The 14,613-nt window shown below is 40.7% G+C and overlaps 1 protein-coding gene across 1 annotated transcript in view; it reads right to left on the bottom strand.

The window, feature by feature from the left end:
• Window positions 1-9,274: 9,274 nt before the first annotated feature.
• Window positions 9,275-14,613, bottom strand: part of LOC139740933 (axin-1-like) — a 45,018-nt gene continuing 39,679 nt past the window's right edge. The window contains exon 11 of the mRNA XM_071651518.1: window positions 9,275-9,662. Within this exon, the coding sequence (XP_071507619.1) occupies window positions 9,530-9,662 (133 nt within the window). The 3' untranslated portion in view covers window positions 9,275-9,529. The remainder of the gene's footprint in view (window positions 9,663-14,613) is intronic.

Below are 14,613 nucleotides of genomic sequence, written 5' to 3'. Positions count from 1 at the left end.
TTTTGTCCAGCTGATGACGAAAACAAACAATACCACCGAAAAGGCTACCGCGGTACATGTTCTGCCCATGTTCATCTTCAGCTCACATGACATACAAAAACAATAAAAGGCGGGCCAAGGTCTAGTGCACTGTCCAGCGTTTGTAACCCATTCTTCTTCTTTTTTAATCAAAAGATTAAATGGATGAACCTTGGTCACGTACTTCCTCATCGGCTTCCTTTCGTTGAATTAGGTAGTAACATAAAATCAACTTTGCAGCGCATACTAAATTAAAGGTGTGGAGACTACCATTCAAGATCCTCCTACTTCTCTTGCGCTTCAATCATAAGTTTAAAGATTACTAATTATCAAGTACATAGTAGTTGACTTTCATAAACGCGCGGCATAAAATTAAATATAGGCCTACACACATAGGGCTTAAATGTAACGAGGTTCCATCCGCTTCCATCATAATACGATTAGATTCATTATAATAGTTGACTTTCACGAAATAAGATCAAAAATATACACATACAGTCGTATATGGAAAAGGTTCTATCCGAATTGGCCATATGTGAAATTAGACTTATAAAGCTTGAGACGTTTCTCTTCGCATTGGCATTAATGGTCACTACGGTGCAAAGTAGGACTGGTGAGATAGCACACAAATTTAAAATACTATCTACTAAATTGCCTTTATGATTATAAAAAAGTAACATTTTGTCTGGTGTTAATGAAGCCGTTATAGTTCTGTTTGTTAGATTTTGTTATGTTCATCAGAGTGGCGCATTGGATGGGGATGGATTCAGGATGATCACAATTGTCATTATTATTATTTTTTTTTGGGGGGGGGGAGGGGGGTATCATAACAAGAACAAACTTGTACTGTCCTCTGAATATCTATCCTATTTTCACAACTTTCTCCATTCTTATCCATTCTCTACCTATAGCTCCCTCTTTTTCATGTCAGCCCTTAATTCCTTCTGCAATACTATTATTTTCACTTATCTACAGGTTTGGGGGACCTGAATTGTTTAACACGTTCTGTTCTGTTTTTTGTTTTTGTTTTTCTTTTGTTTTGGGGTTTGTTTTTTTTTTTAGGTCCCAACACACAACATTCTGTCATGCCTACCCTGGTTCAATTTGTAGAGTATATCATTCTACAATTAATAGGCCTGTCAACTATATAGGCCCTATCACGCTCCCACGACCTGTTCGTGTAAATGCTGGAATAAATATTTGTGACTCAAGTGAACTGAATTGAATTGAATCGAATTGAATTGAATTGAATTGAATTGAACTGAATTGAATTGAATTGAATTGAATCGAATCGAATTGAATTGAATTGAATTGAACTTAGCTGAATTGAATTGAGTTAACTTGAATTGAGTTGAGCTGAGTTGAGTTGAACTGACTTGAATCGAACTATTAATACTACGAGTATATCACGGGCTACGCATTGTCCCATTTTCTTACGAAGTTAACAGTTACTATCAAAAGTGTCCGATTGCATTGAAACTTCGCTGCACAACGGTCAATTCGTTGCATCTGAATTGATTTAATTGTAAAAAAAGACTCTCCCGATACCTGTCCGAAGTTTTCTTTTCCACGTCATCAGTGGTCATATTGAGTTGTAAATGAATTCGTATTGGGAGGTGGTGAAAGCGCATGCGACGGGCCTGACGGGGCCGAGCCGCAAAACTCGATTTGGCAACAAAGACGGCACTTCGCAAAGACAGATCCGGGGATAGATCCCGCCCTGACCTTTTATGAAGAGAATTGTATCATGGGTTACCTCTCTATATAAACATGTGTATTGGTTTGTTTGCTTGTTTGTTTACTTGCTTGCTTGTCTGTCTGTCTGTCTTTCTGTCTCCTACTGTTTGTGTTTGTCTTACTTTCTCATAAGCGACAGCTTTCAGTATGAGCAGTTTACAGTAACCATTGACATCAGCATTGATTAAAAATACCCCACGCGTCATGTCATAACATTCGTCTCCACAAAATAATGGGCACTGGGTCCTATCCCACCCCACCCCCCTCAAAAAAAAGGTCTAGGCCCCCTATTAACCCGTTCCATACTGGATTATGAAATGCCCATGCTGGCCACCGGGTTCCCGTATACAGAACGGGTTCAAGGGAAAATACGGGGGGGGGGGGGAGGGGGGAGGGGGAGGGGGAGGTCTATACTTGGTTTGACACCATTGTGACATGAACTGATATTTTCTGATTTCGATAAAACACAAATAACAACTTATCTGGTGGGGGGGGGGGTGCTAGTGCTGTTGCTGCTGCGTTAATGGTGCATCATGAATTTTTTCTATCGTTTCCTTCCTTTGCTGGTAGATAGCTGTCAGGCCCGTACACGGGGAGTTCAGGGGTTTCCGTGGAACCCCACCCCGTTTGCCAGCATAAAAAAATAAAAGAAATGAAAGGAAAAAGAAAGATTCCCAGAAGCTCCTCCCCTGTCCCGTTTGCTATCAGCAGCAAAAAAAAAAAAAAAAAAAAAAAAAAAATAAGAGAAATAAAAAGAAAAACGAAAAGGGGCTTTTTCTAATTCTGAACATTCCTATAAAAATCCTAGTTACGGGCCTGGCTACAGAGAGTTACGACACTCATGAACGAGGTCTGGGTGCTAGAGAATCCCCCCCTCCTCTCACCCACATACGCACCTTCGCAGAACCATTATTTTACTTGTAGTATGACCTTAAGGACTCTGCACCTTAGCTGCACTGCGCTGTAGACGGAAATTGCGCCATCTTTTGGCGGTAAGATGGGCAGGTTACACCAAAGACGGTTGCTGTCCTGGACGTCCCGAATTTAAGGGGGTTGTACTCTTAAAAATACTAGTGTAGTAATTCTAGAAGTCTCCCTCTTCCCCTTTTCTTATATGCGCATAGACAGGTGAAGAGATTTGAAAGGCATTCAGCAAGTTTTGAATGATATTGTTCATAAACAAATGAGAGAGTCTCTCTCTATAGTAGAATTGCATTTTCTTCAATTTATTTTCATGATGTAATGTTTCAGCGTTCTGATGTTGTTTATTGTTTGATATCAAATTCTGTTGCAATAATGTGCAATTATAATTATAGAAGTGTTGGTTAGACAATTTTGTTATTTGTTGGTAGATATACGAGAGAGTGTGTGTATTAGTGGAATTGGAGTTAGAAGAGAGAGAGATGGAGAGAAAGAGGGAGAGAGAGATGTGCAAATATTAAACACTATCTTTGTATACATTTATATAATAGTTTGAATTTAGCATTCATTTATTCAGAGATGTGATGTAATGTGCTGTGTGTAGATTAAATGTATTTTAATTTGAGAAGAGAAGATTGTGGGAAATCTACTGTAATGGTGAAACTATTTGATTTGTCCTCATCTGCAGGGAAATTAAAGGGACTCTACAGTACTGGTGAGGATTCAGCTTGTAACATTTTGCAAGATATTTAGAAACCACTCTGAAATGTTAAAGAGCATACAATTCTAAGGGGAATCAAAAGTTTATTTGATGAAAATCGGTTTTGAAATGACTGAGATATCTAAAAACAAGGTGAAACAAAGAGATCCTAATAAAAGTCGTGGCCTGTAAATTTTACTAGGATCGCTCTTTTTTTTTTTGATATTTCTGCCATTTCAAGACCAATTTTCATCAAATAAACATTGGATCCTTCTCGAAATTACACGCTCTTTCATATTTTGTAAGAGGTTTCTCATCTCACCAAAAACTGTTAAACCTAATCTTGGGTCTCGACCAATACACAAATACACTCACACACACAAACACACAGACATACTTTCTCCTGCCATACAATAACCATGCACTTTGACACATATGAAACCTCCCCTTCTCTACAAACTCACACCAACACAATTTGACCAAGATGAATGCACACATACACATAGCTCAGAAAACGAAGAGGGGAACCTCGTCATACTGAGGACCTAAAATCCACAGCCATAATCTTATTATACAAGGTTTCACACTTTATCAGTGTACAAAAAAACAAAGAAATGGATAGAGTTTGGACTTTAAAGGGGAAGGCTAGTAACTGATCAGTGGGAATCGGTGCGAATGCTGGGGGATGATTGTTCCAATTCTTGAGGGATTCATTTAAGAGCACATTATATATCTATTGTTGTGTGAAAATAATTTGCTTCATAACGGTCTCATATTCAAGTAATGTGCAGCTTAATGCCCCGTCACTGACCAGGCATGCTAACCTGGAAACATTAAACTGCACATTACTTGAATATGAGACCATTCTGAAGCAAATAATTTTCACACAACAATAGATATATAATGTACTCGAATGAATCCAATAAGGATTGGAACAATCATCTCCCAGCATTTCCATTGATTCCCACTGATCAGTTACTAGCCTTCCCCTTTAAAAATCACCTTTTTTATAACAAGAGACTTGTTACTGTATACAGGCAACTCCCATTATAACAAAGGCCTCGGGACTGGCAAATTTCTTTCATTATACTGAAATTTGCTGAACAAAAGAGGTATACAGAAATATGTAGATGATAATTTTGGGACCTGAATTTTTACTTTGTTGTAACGAAATTTCACTACAACCGTGTAAGTTAAAACAGGAGTGCACCGCAGCGGCATCCAACCTCTTCATATTGACGATCCATGCTATTTCACTCAGACACGCAAGATTTACTCGCATAACATTCGTCTTCATCTCATCTCGTCTTCCCTTTCACATTAATTTTACCTCTACGTCATGTGGGACAGAAACACATTTTCAAACAGTGACAAATTTTCATGTAATGCTTAAAAATATAGCACATTTAATAGTCATCTATATATACATGTATACAGGTTTCATAGGCAGGTATCCCGAGACAATAACATGCATTTCTTGACAAGTTTAAAAACAGAAAAGTCAGGATTTGCCCCCGTTTTTTTGTTAAATGTCAGTATATCACAAAATGACATGTACATAAACAAAAAAAAAAAGCGCATGTACACAACACACTGTACGGTGCACATAGTGTGTGTAAACTATATAATACCAGTGTACATGCTACAAATGTAGAAAAAAAAAAAAAGGAACAAAAGAAATTTGGCATAGGTTATCAACATAATAATACCTGCAGTAAATGAAATGAAAATGTACAAACTGGCAAATCTACATCACAGAGGTTTGGAGAAGAACGTCATAACTTACTGACAAAACGACAGCGTCATCGAAGCAAATTTGAACAGAGCAAAATAGACAGGAAGGTAGTAGTAGGAGGATTTTTTTAAAAAAAAGTCCCAGGGAGAGGTAGAGGCAGTATGATTTTGAAGAAAAAGAAAAAAGCGGGATGCCAAATGTAAATTCATGTTTGCATCTTAATGCACAGGCTCCTGGACACAAATACTTATCAGAAGTACCACACATTAACAGTACTGGTAGAAATCTGCAGGACATTTTACTTTTATCTGACACTTCAGCAATGCATGTTTAGTTTGTTCTTTTCTGGGGGGGGGGGGGGGGGGGGAGAGGGAGGGAGTGGTCGAGTTGAATGAAGATGTCAGAAAGGAAGGGGAGACATAAGCTTATCAAGATGTCATGCTTAGAATGTATATTCTGGCAAACATAACAATCGGGGAAAAAGACACAAAGACACAAAAAAAAGTCTGTAGTTCTCAAATGTTAATGACAAAATTCAAAGAGGACTTGTTTGTGTGCTGTTGGTTTTTTTTTTTTCCAAAATCCAGACAAGGGACAGAGAAAACTCTTTACAGCTTATTGACCATTTTGATATTTGCAGCACAAAAATACACAATTGGTTCTAAACATTATACTACATGTAGTCACTTGGATGAAGAAAAAAAAAAATTCCCTAAACAAAAACAAAAACAATTGCAAAAGAAAACAGCAATTCTTCACCAAAGTTCGTTTCAAAAAAATTGTTTGGCCTTCTGACATTTAACAAGCTTTCCCAGCTCAGATTGCTTTTTGTCATAGCTTATTCTGACATAATCTTCTCTCCCCCGCTTTGACTGATCAAACATAACATATATTGCATTGCTCAGGGATCCTGATCTTAAAAAGCGCTTTTTTTGTGTGTGTGTTTAATAAATACATGCACAAACAATCAAGCAGTTCTACCCGTCCTTGTTCTAGCTTTTAATCACATCTCTTGCATACTGACTTGTTTGTAAAACGTAGAAGAATGGCATTAAAAAAGATGTTAAAAATACTCTTTCTTTGCATGGAGCTTTGGGTCTCATTTTCCTTTTATCACATATTGTCCATAGGAGAGAGCCTTAAAATGCTAAATCACTTCATTAAAAAAAAAAGTATGTGGACAAAAATGCTTGGATAAGGGGGTTAAATTAACTTGGATATTGGACACCAATATATCATTTGCTAAAAATGCCCATTATTCCTAGATCTTAATAAACATATGGAATCTATGGAGATGCTATGTAGACTTTTGAGTGAAACAATGCTGATGCAGGATTAACATTTGGGCTATGGATACTGATCAAGTTTAGTGATGAGGAAAAATTTACGTAGAGTTTGCAGGGTTTGTGACTTTAACAAACAAAAAATAAGTGATGCAACTCCCAGACGCATTGCACCATGGCACACTGCTGAAGTTAGGATGTGCCTGCAACGATAACATCCAAGTGGAAAAGTGTCTCCCTCCATATACCTCACAATCATATCAAGGCAATTACCCCCCGAGGGCAATTACCCACTGGCTAAATTACTGGTTAGTGATAAGGTTAGAGTAAAGATTACGGTTAGGGTTAGGTTAAGGGTTCAGAATTTGGGTAAGGGTTAGGACTAGGTTCAGGATTAGGGTATGGGGAAGGGTTTAGGGTAATTGCCCAAGGGTAACTGCCCTAGACCCCCCTCACAATTACAAGCCTCAAGATAAAACTCTTTTCTTTGGCACAACATGGAAAAGTAGGTGTCTTCAATTACACACATACACACACCAATGTGCAGATGCACTTGATGTGTTTTGAATTCCATCTCTCATTGTGTTGGCAAATCAAATCAAAAAAACAAAAACAAGAACAAAAACATGCAAGGCTAGCTACGTTATGAAAACATCTAAACAGAGTTAGAGAATACAGGCTTAACAAATACACATCGGGGGAGAATTTGAAGACATTAGGGTAAACAAAATAGTCCTCTTCTAAGATTTTGAATACTAGGAGAAGGTGATTATGCGACAGCTGTCATGAGGCCAGTATCTGGACTTCCCCTCATAGATACAGGTATATAAAATACAGTTATATAAATAGGAAACCATTCTTAATTTACAAAGTGATGTCCTCTGTCTGAATACAAATTAGTAGAAAACAGAACTATTGTGTCTGATGTGTGCGAGTTCTCTGTCTTAACTACAACAGCATAAATAATGGACGCAGGTAGTGGCAACATTTCATAGAAATGAGCAGTAATGGAGGCAGGTTGTTGCTGTATTCCAATGTCACAGCAATGAAGAAAAGATGATGGAAAAAAAAAAGTGATGCATCTGATCATGTCCTTTAATGGTATACTCGTTTGTTAATACAGGAGAGGACTTAGTTACAATGCTTGCTCTGACTTGACTTTAAGAATAATGAGCCCACATAGGACGTAGCAAATTAGTTTCTGCCTGACAGAAAAATAAGGTTGGATCTAAGCTTGATCATTAAAGCACAAGCACATTCTTGCTGATTATGGACAATAGTGGAGTACTTTTTCACACAAAAAAAGTATAAAACAAAATGTTTTTCATGCTGACATATTCATGGTTTACTTAAAAAAAAACAAAACAAAACAAAACCCTAGGTTGTATCCAATATCAGGTGTGAAAACCAAAATGCCTTTGTAATTTTTGTTTGAAATAAGACCAAATTGAGCACAAATGGAAGCTCTAGGTAGAAGTTTGAAACCATTAATCAATGTTATTTCTTCCATAGAGCCTTCACGTTTGCTTATTTTGATTATGTCACGAACTACTAGAGTATCATTCTAGGGCAGAGCTTCCACATCTTTTTATCTTCAGCACTAATAACAAAAAATGCCCACTCGCATCACAGAGATTTAAAACAGATAGGATTAGGAAGGGGGTAACATGGTAAGTGGGTATGAATTTCGGTGTAAATGTACTTTCCCTACATGATTAATGACATAAAAACAGGCACAAATATTCTTTTTTTTTTCTAAAGAGCAGCATCCTAAATGTTCACTGGTGCATAACGTAACTTCTTTTGAGGACATATTTTCATTTCTTTTCTTTCTTTTTTTAAACAATGATAACAAAAGTTCTGAGGTAGGCTGTTCTGAGATGATTTTTCTTTTCCTTTTTTTTTTCCCCAAACAGGAATTCAGGTGGTCAGTCTTGATACAAGTATTAATACATACAACACATGATCGGTCAAAATACCACCAGTACAGTTTCATACACCCTATAGCCATAACTTAAATAACAGCTTTTACTGTCTTATTATAAGAGAGATAGATGAAAGAATACACGATCTTTACACTCTTTCTTAACTGTACCAGTCGGTGTTCTTCCCCAGACAAACGCAGAATTCTTACGTAACACTGTACTTTCCTGCGTCAAAATACTTTGTCATACATCTCTTCTTATTTGGCATTGCTATTCCACACTGTCATGAGAAGGAAGAATCTGTCATAAGAATACACATCAGTTCGATCAATGACAGTGGCACGCCTCCTCTTCAACTTTTCACCAGCAGCTGACATCCTGCATTAAACAGAGTTGGCTTCTATCGCAACCGGTGCGAGAATGGCTATACATACCCTGACACTAGCACGTTGCGGAAAAAACAAAAAACAGAATGGGGTGAGATTGAGCAGTGAATGATGAGAAGCGAAACACGTTTGAGAGGTTCTTAGCAAGCATTTAACGGCAAATGATATCCCAGCATGCTCTTGTGTGGGGGTTCAACCGCGTACACTCATTCAAAAACCATCAGTAAGTCAGTCGTCAGCATAAAAAGTGGCATCCCTTTATTTATTATTATTAGGCATTTGCTGGCTTCCCCATCCCCCCCCACCCCACATCCAATAAAATATGGCCATGTCCCCATCACTTTGAATGTAACTGGTGGAATTTTATCCTCTCCTACTTGGGCAATCTCTGCGCCATTGCCATGGTGATGCAAACTCCGCCTACAGAAGATGCTCCAGCGTTGGTACCTTTCTCCCATGGATTGGACGTTTGCATTTCGCCCTATCGAGTCTAGGGGAAAGCACGAGAGAGAGAGTGCTAGAGCGCCGTAAAGTCGGGATGATTCTGCCAGGAGCGCTACGCCCTTGTCTTATCTGGTGGTGTTTTCGGAAGGGGGGAGGGGTATCCATGGCAACAGGCATGATGGCGAGCAGCTTTCTCGGGGTGCCCATGTCTCCCTCTGAAAACCTGTCCCGGTGTGGTACGAGATGACATAACAATTTTGGCGATGTCCATCGGCGAACCCCAGCGCTCCCCGAGAGATGATGATGAGAGGAAGAGACGGGACAGGTCTGTCCCGTGGCTGGCTGCATGTCATGGCGATAGAGAGCTTCCCAGTGGCTAGCTAGTGGTCCTCAATGGACTCCACCTTACCAACTACCTTGCCTTGGTAGAGGGGGAGGACTGCGTCGTCATCGTTGATGATCTGGTGGACGACGCCTGACTCGAACTCGAGGCTTGGCATCTTGAATGTGTACCTGCAGAAGATACAAGAGACGGAGAAACCGTGATTAGGCATTATCCCAAACTGCTTTGTATGTTAACAAGATTGATGTCCATGCACATTACAAGAGGAAAACAAGAATGCTAATTTACATCTATACCACTGAAAAGGTATCTGCGAGCAATTGCAACACAACAACCAACAGTAAACGCATTACATTCTGCAAGCCATGAGACCTAACCCCCCCCCTCCCCACCCCCTTTTTTTTTGTTTCATAAGATAATTGACACAAACAGGACTGGGACGGAGTGAGGTGCCGATGTGTGGCCGTGACGTCAGGCACCAAAATCTAATAACACGGCGGATCAACCCCCTCCTGAGCCGACAATTTAAACGGGGCAATCTGGCCCCGCCAGAGTTGGCCAGAGGGTGGATCTCCGGTCGCCACCCACGGGGGAGAAGATGGAGAACTCGTCAGAAATCTTGGTTGGAGATAGCAGAGGGAGCACCGCTGGAAATAGATGACAGGAAAGGTACAGAGCAAAACAAGAGAGAGGAAGAAGACATCGGAAGGAACAAAAACAGAAGATTCCTCTTTGAAGAGGAAGAGTGTAATGAAAGAGAGAGGGGAAGGAACATGGGACAGGGAAAGAAGTGGGGAAGAAAAAGGGAGTAGGAAATAGGATTGCAGATGGGAAAAGGGGGAAACAAAAGATTGGGATATGAACCGAAGAGCAGATGAGCTCAAAGATCACAAATACTGGCAGCACAAGCACGCAAGTGCCTTCACTGTTCAGTACATTTTTGTGCAACTCCACCTTAACTTAGCTTGAAGGAAAATTGTCAAGACCTTAGAGTATATCGGCAATCTCTATGAGCCACGGCTGACAGGGTTGACAGCTGGTGTAGATCTTCTGACATTACTGAAAATAGAACCTCCTGTATGGACACAATGTAGGCCTCTAAATACTGAAAAGAAGTTATCCACACCAATCAAAGAATTGTTGTCATGATAGGATACGTCAAAAACTGAGACAGGTACGAAGCACAACTACTCCTGCTGATCTCATAGGGAAAACGAAAGTCATGTGGTTTGAAGATCCTACAGGACACAGGGCAGGGGGTGGGGTGGGGAAGGGGGGGGGGGGGGGGGGACAAGAGGAGGAAGACAGAGCAAGAGGCACAGGCCCACGGGTAAGGCAGAACATCAAACGCTTGCCCGCCAGCACGTTGGCAGGTGCTAATACACCAGCGCACAACGGCAACTGTATCTCACCCATGGCGGGACAACGCTCGGGTCAAGAGGGTTTTTGACTCAGAGGCAAAAAAACAGAATGATGGAGAGAGCTCATGAGACTCCGAGGGCAAATGCTAATAAAACAAAAACAAAAAACTAAACATGAGGTTTCCACAGGTAACAGCACATCCTTGGAATTGTACTACTCTGTACAAGTAGTACAGCTATAGAGGGCATATTGAAAAGGAGTCTTCGTAACAACATGGCAGACGCGTTTCTAAGAAGTCAATAGTATGAAGAGACTGTGGGTAATGAAATGACGTTCATACATTCTGAAGTTGAAAGAAAGTATGGGACTATTGATATATGAGGAATATGACAATGAGAGTACAACGTAGACATAGAGAGGCTGGAAACTTATCTTGGGAAATACCACACACACACACACACACACACACAGAACAAAGTACTATCAGCGAACAGCAGGAAACATCGTGACTACCATTTTCATTTGTCCCTTTGTTCCCATATGGAGTGGCCCGCTGAGACGAAGCCACACAGTACAGTCTGCCATTGTCACCGGCCAATTAGGATGTGGGTGTTGGGTTTCCAGAGGTGAAAATTAGCTACAATTTCCTGAGCCAGAGTGGGCTTTGGCGGAGGGCCGGCGGCGGGGCATCAAAGGGACCCTCGGCGAGCCGAGTGAATTAGGGGGACATCATCGTCTGATTTACCCAGGGAGAGCCGGTTGTCACAACAACTTACGACTCATTCCCCGCGACAGGTTGGTCAGATGGGAAAACCAGTTGCCCCCCCTCTCCACCAACACACTCACTCACACACACACACACACACACACACACACACACACACACACACAAACTCTATACTAGTCCTCCTGGCCACTTTTCTGCTACCTCAAACTAGCCTTACCTTACAGTCTTCACATTGAAATTAATCACTTTAAATAGCAATAACTTCATGTCTGCCTACCTTACCAATAAACGTGCCACAATAAATCAGTGTGTTCATCAACACAATACTTGTTAGCTAAAGCTACCCAGACTATTGTCAAATATAGGAGTGCACAAAATGTGTAAATGGGGCTCAAAGGCAAATATTTTTGACCTCTTAAATCTGAAAAGACTGGAATAAATTTGGATCTTCTAACTACAGTGGACTAATCATTGGGACAGTTTTTTTTTTGTTGTTGGAAGATTTCAGATGGGGCAAGTCAAGCACAATGCTTGCAAGATGTCTCGCATGCGGGCAGACACTATCTCCTACGAGCGATGTTTGGCGGGTGTGAACACACACACACACAAATAAATAAAAATCTGCTCCCTCCAGATCCCTAGCGACTCGGTTGAGAGCACTTCCCCGCCTTTCATCGGAGGGATTTCCACTCCAGCCCCTTGTCATTCTCAAGCTGCAGTGTCTGAGGATATTGATCGCGTGCTGGAGGAGGAGGTCAATTTCCCCGGTTTTGGAGTGCAGCGGGGTGTCGGCCTAACTCCACACCCCCAGCGTGGGGAGGTGACCATCCGTGTGTGAGCAATGCAATCTCTGACCAGCCGTGCCAATGAAAGAGCAGTGACCCCTCTGGCAACTGTAGCCACCGTATCACTTCCAGGCTGCTTAAAGGACAACTGTGCAACATCACGTGCCAATTTCTATTATGGTCAAGGGCTTGATGAGATTATTCGACTTATTTTGTCATCTTGATAGTCGTGCATATCAATTCTTACGAGGTGTTCAGTTTCACCATTCCTGCTACAGAATTATGCCGTTTTCTTTCTTTGCAAAATATATCAGACAACTTAAATTCTGCATATTATACATCTCCACAAATCTATAAGATTTGTCCTTGGCATCAAAGGATTTACACTTTTACATAATCCATGAAGACAGCCCAGAACTAGAGAATAAGATAAAGAGATTTAGAGGGATGCATAGCTCCAAGCACAGATTAAGCGCAACTTCTCTAAAACACTTACAATATATACCCCTCTTACACATGCACACATTCACACACATTGCTCTTAACCGCATATCAAACGTAACAAGGAGAGAGTACAAGAAATAAAGATGAGACGATAGAAGATGGCGTGTCAGATTAGAAGATGGACATATGAATAATGGAATGCAAAAACGAGAAATCTTGGGGTAACGTTGGAGCAAAGACAGGGAGAAGAGAAGTTACGATGTTTAATTCCAGTGACAGCTGACTCGAGGGGATGAATCGGGAGATGGACCGTGGGTAGATGCTGGCCAAGTGACACAGGCAAGGAGGACAGAATCACCAAAGCGAAATGCATTAATCCTCTCTGCCTTATAGCTCCTCCTGGGATGAAGGAGCTTGCGAAAACAGCAAATCCTCAATCTCTCCTCCACGAGGAATGGGGGGGGGGGGGGGGGAGGAGTTTGTCACCGCTGAGCACCACTCGTGACACAAACTGTCATCATTTCACATCACCTACTGCATAAAACCAGGAAAATAACAGGGATGGAATTTTCGCCCCGAACTTGCCAGGGGGGCTTGCCCGAGCAGTTGCGTCGGTCTTGACCACCGGAGCGGAAACGGGCAGTGGATCCTGCAAACACGACACACTTCACGCAAATCCACACGGACTCCCCGAGGTTAAAGAGGAAATACAGGTGATTGGTGTAATAAGGGTCTTCGTGCCCCTCGTGGGGATGGCAACCCGGGATGAGAGGAGAGGAAATGATGCGACTATTGCACTTGGCTGAGCACAAGTGACATGTCCACATGAACCACCATTGCTTCATGCCTCTCTGGGAATCGCATGCACACTCCAGTGACAACAAAGATTGCACAGCCCGAGCTTGGAATTCATTTCGCATCACAGAGCTGAACACTTTCTTTTTTTTTTGACAACATGCTATACATATATAGCAATAGGAGGCGCTGGAGTAAGAGTAATACGGTAATCCTGTGATACAGTAACACTTCAAGGAGTAATTGCCAAGCGATCTAAAAAAATCCAACACAATGGCGTCCACGCCTACTCTCGTACATAGCAATGTCTCAATGGGGTTCCATGGCTGGCAACTACAGCTCCGGAAAAAAATTGCAGTTCAGGGTTTGGACATGGGAAATGCAAACTCTAAACATCTCCAACAGAATTCTGAATACCTCCAACAGAATTATTTGATTGATTGATGCGGTAATGGACTTTTTCTACACAGAAGTTGAAACACCATAGCCACAAAAATAGTTTTTGTAAAACAAATTATTCTAGTACTAACTAATTCTAACACTTTCAAAGGGTAATAGCCTTGCACTGGAGATCTCAATGGTTCCAACACAAAAAGCCAATTCAAACTGCATGATCAATTTTAACAACACATCAGTTAATGGGTAGTTATTAATGGTGATATTTTCTCCCAAGCTTTATGGAACAGCATTAAGAATCTAGACTGTAGAAGCCTCTATCTATCTACAAGCCCTTTAATTATCAACCAAAAACTGATTGCACATGACATGATGCATCTGGTATACTATGGGTTATTAAATTTCTATTCATTAAAAAATCTGCCACATACAACTTGTAGCTGTCAAAATGGAAAAGAAAGAAAATAAAGACAACTTCTAATTATACCTCTTGTTTGAAGTTTCATGATCAACTCTCACAAGTTATCACTTGATTTTGTTCAATAAAATGAACCAAAAACACACAATCAAACTTTCTATCTGTAAAAAGATTCATGTGAACTTGTGTACATG

This window comes from Diadema antillarum, unplaced genomic scaffold (genome assembly GCF_040938485.1).
Source record: "Diadema antillarum isolate AM-2024a unplaced genomic scaffold, OU_Dant_1.0 seq00000891_RagTag, whole genome shotgun sequence".
In the NCBI taxonomy this organism is placed as follows: Eukaryota; Metazoa; Echinodermata; class Echinoidea; order Diadematoida; family Diadematidae; genus Diadema; species Diadema antillarum.
This window is presented reverse-complemented; position numbering and strand designations above follow the sequence as displayed.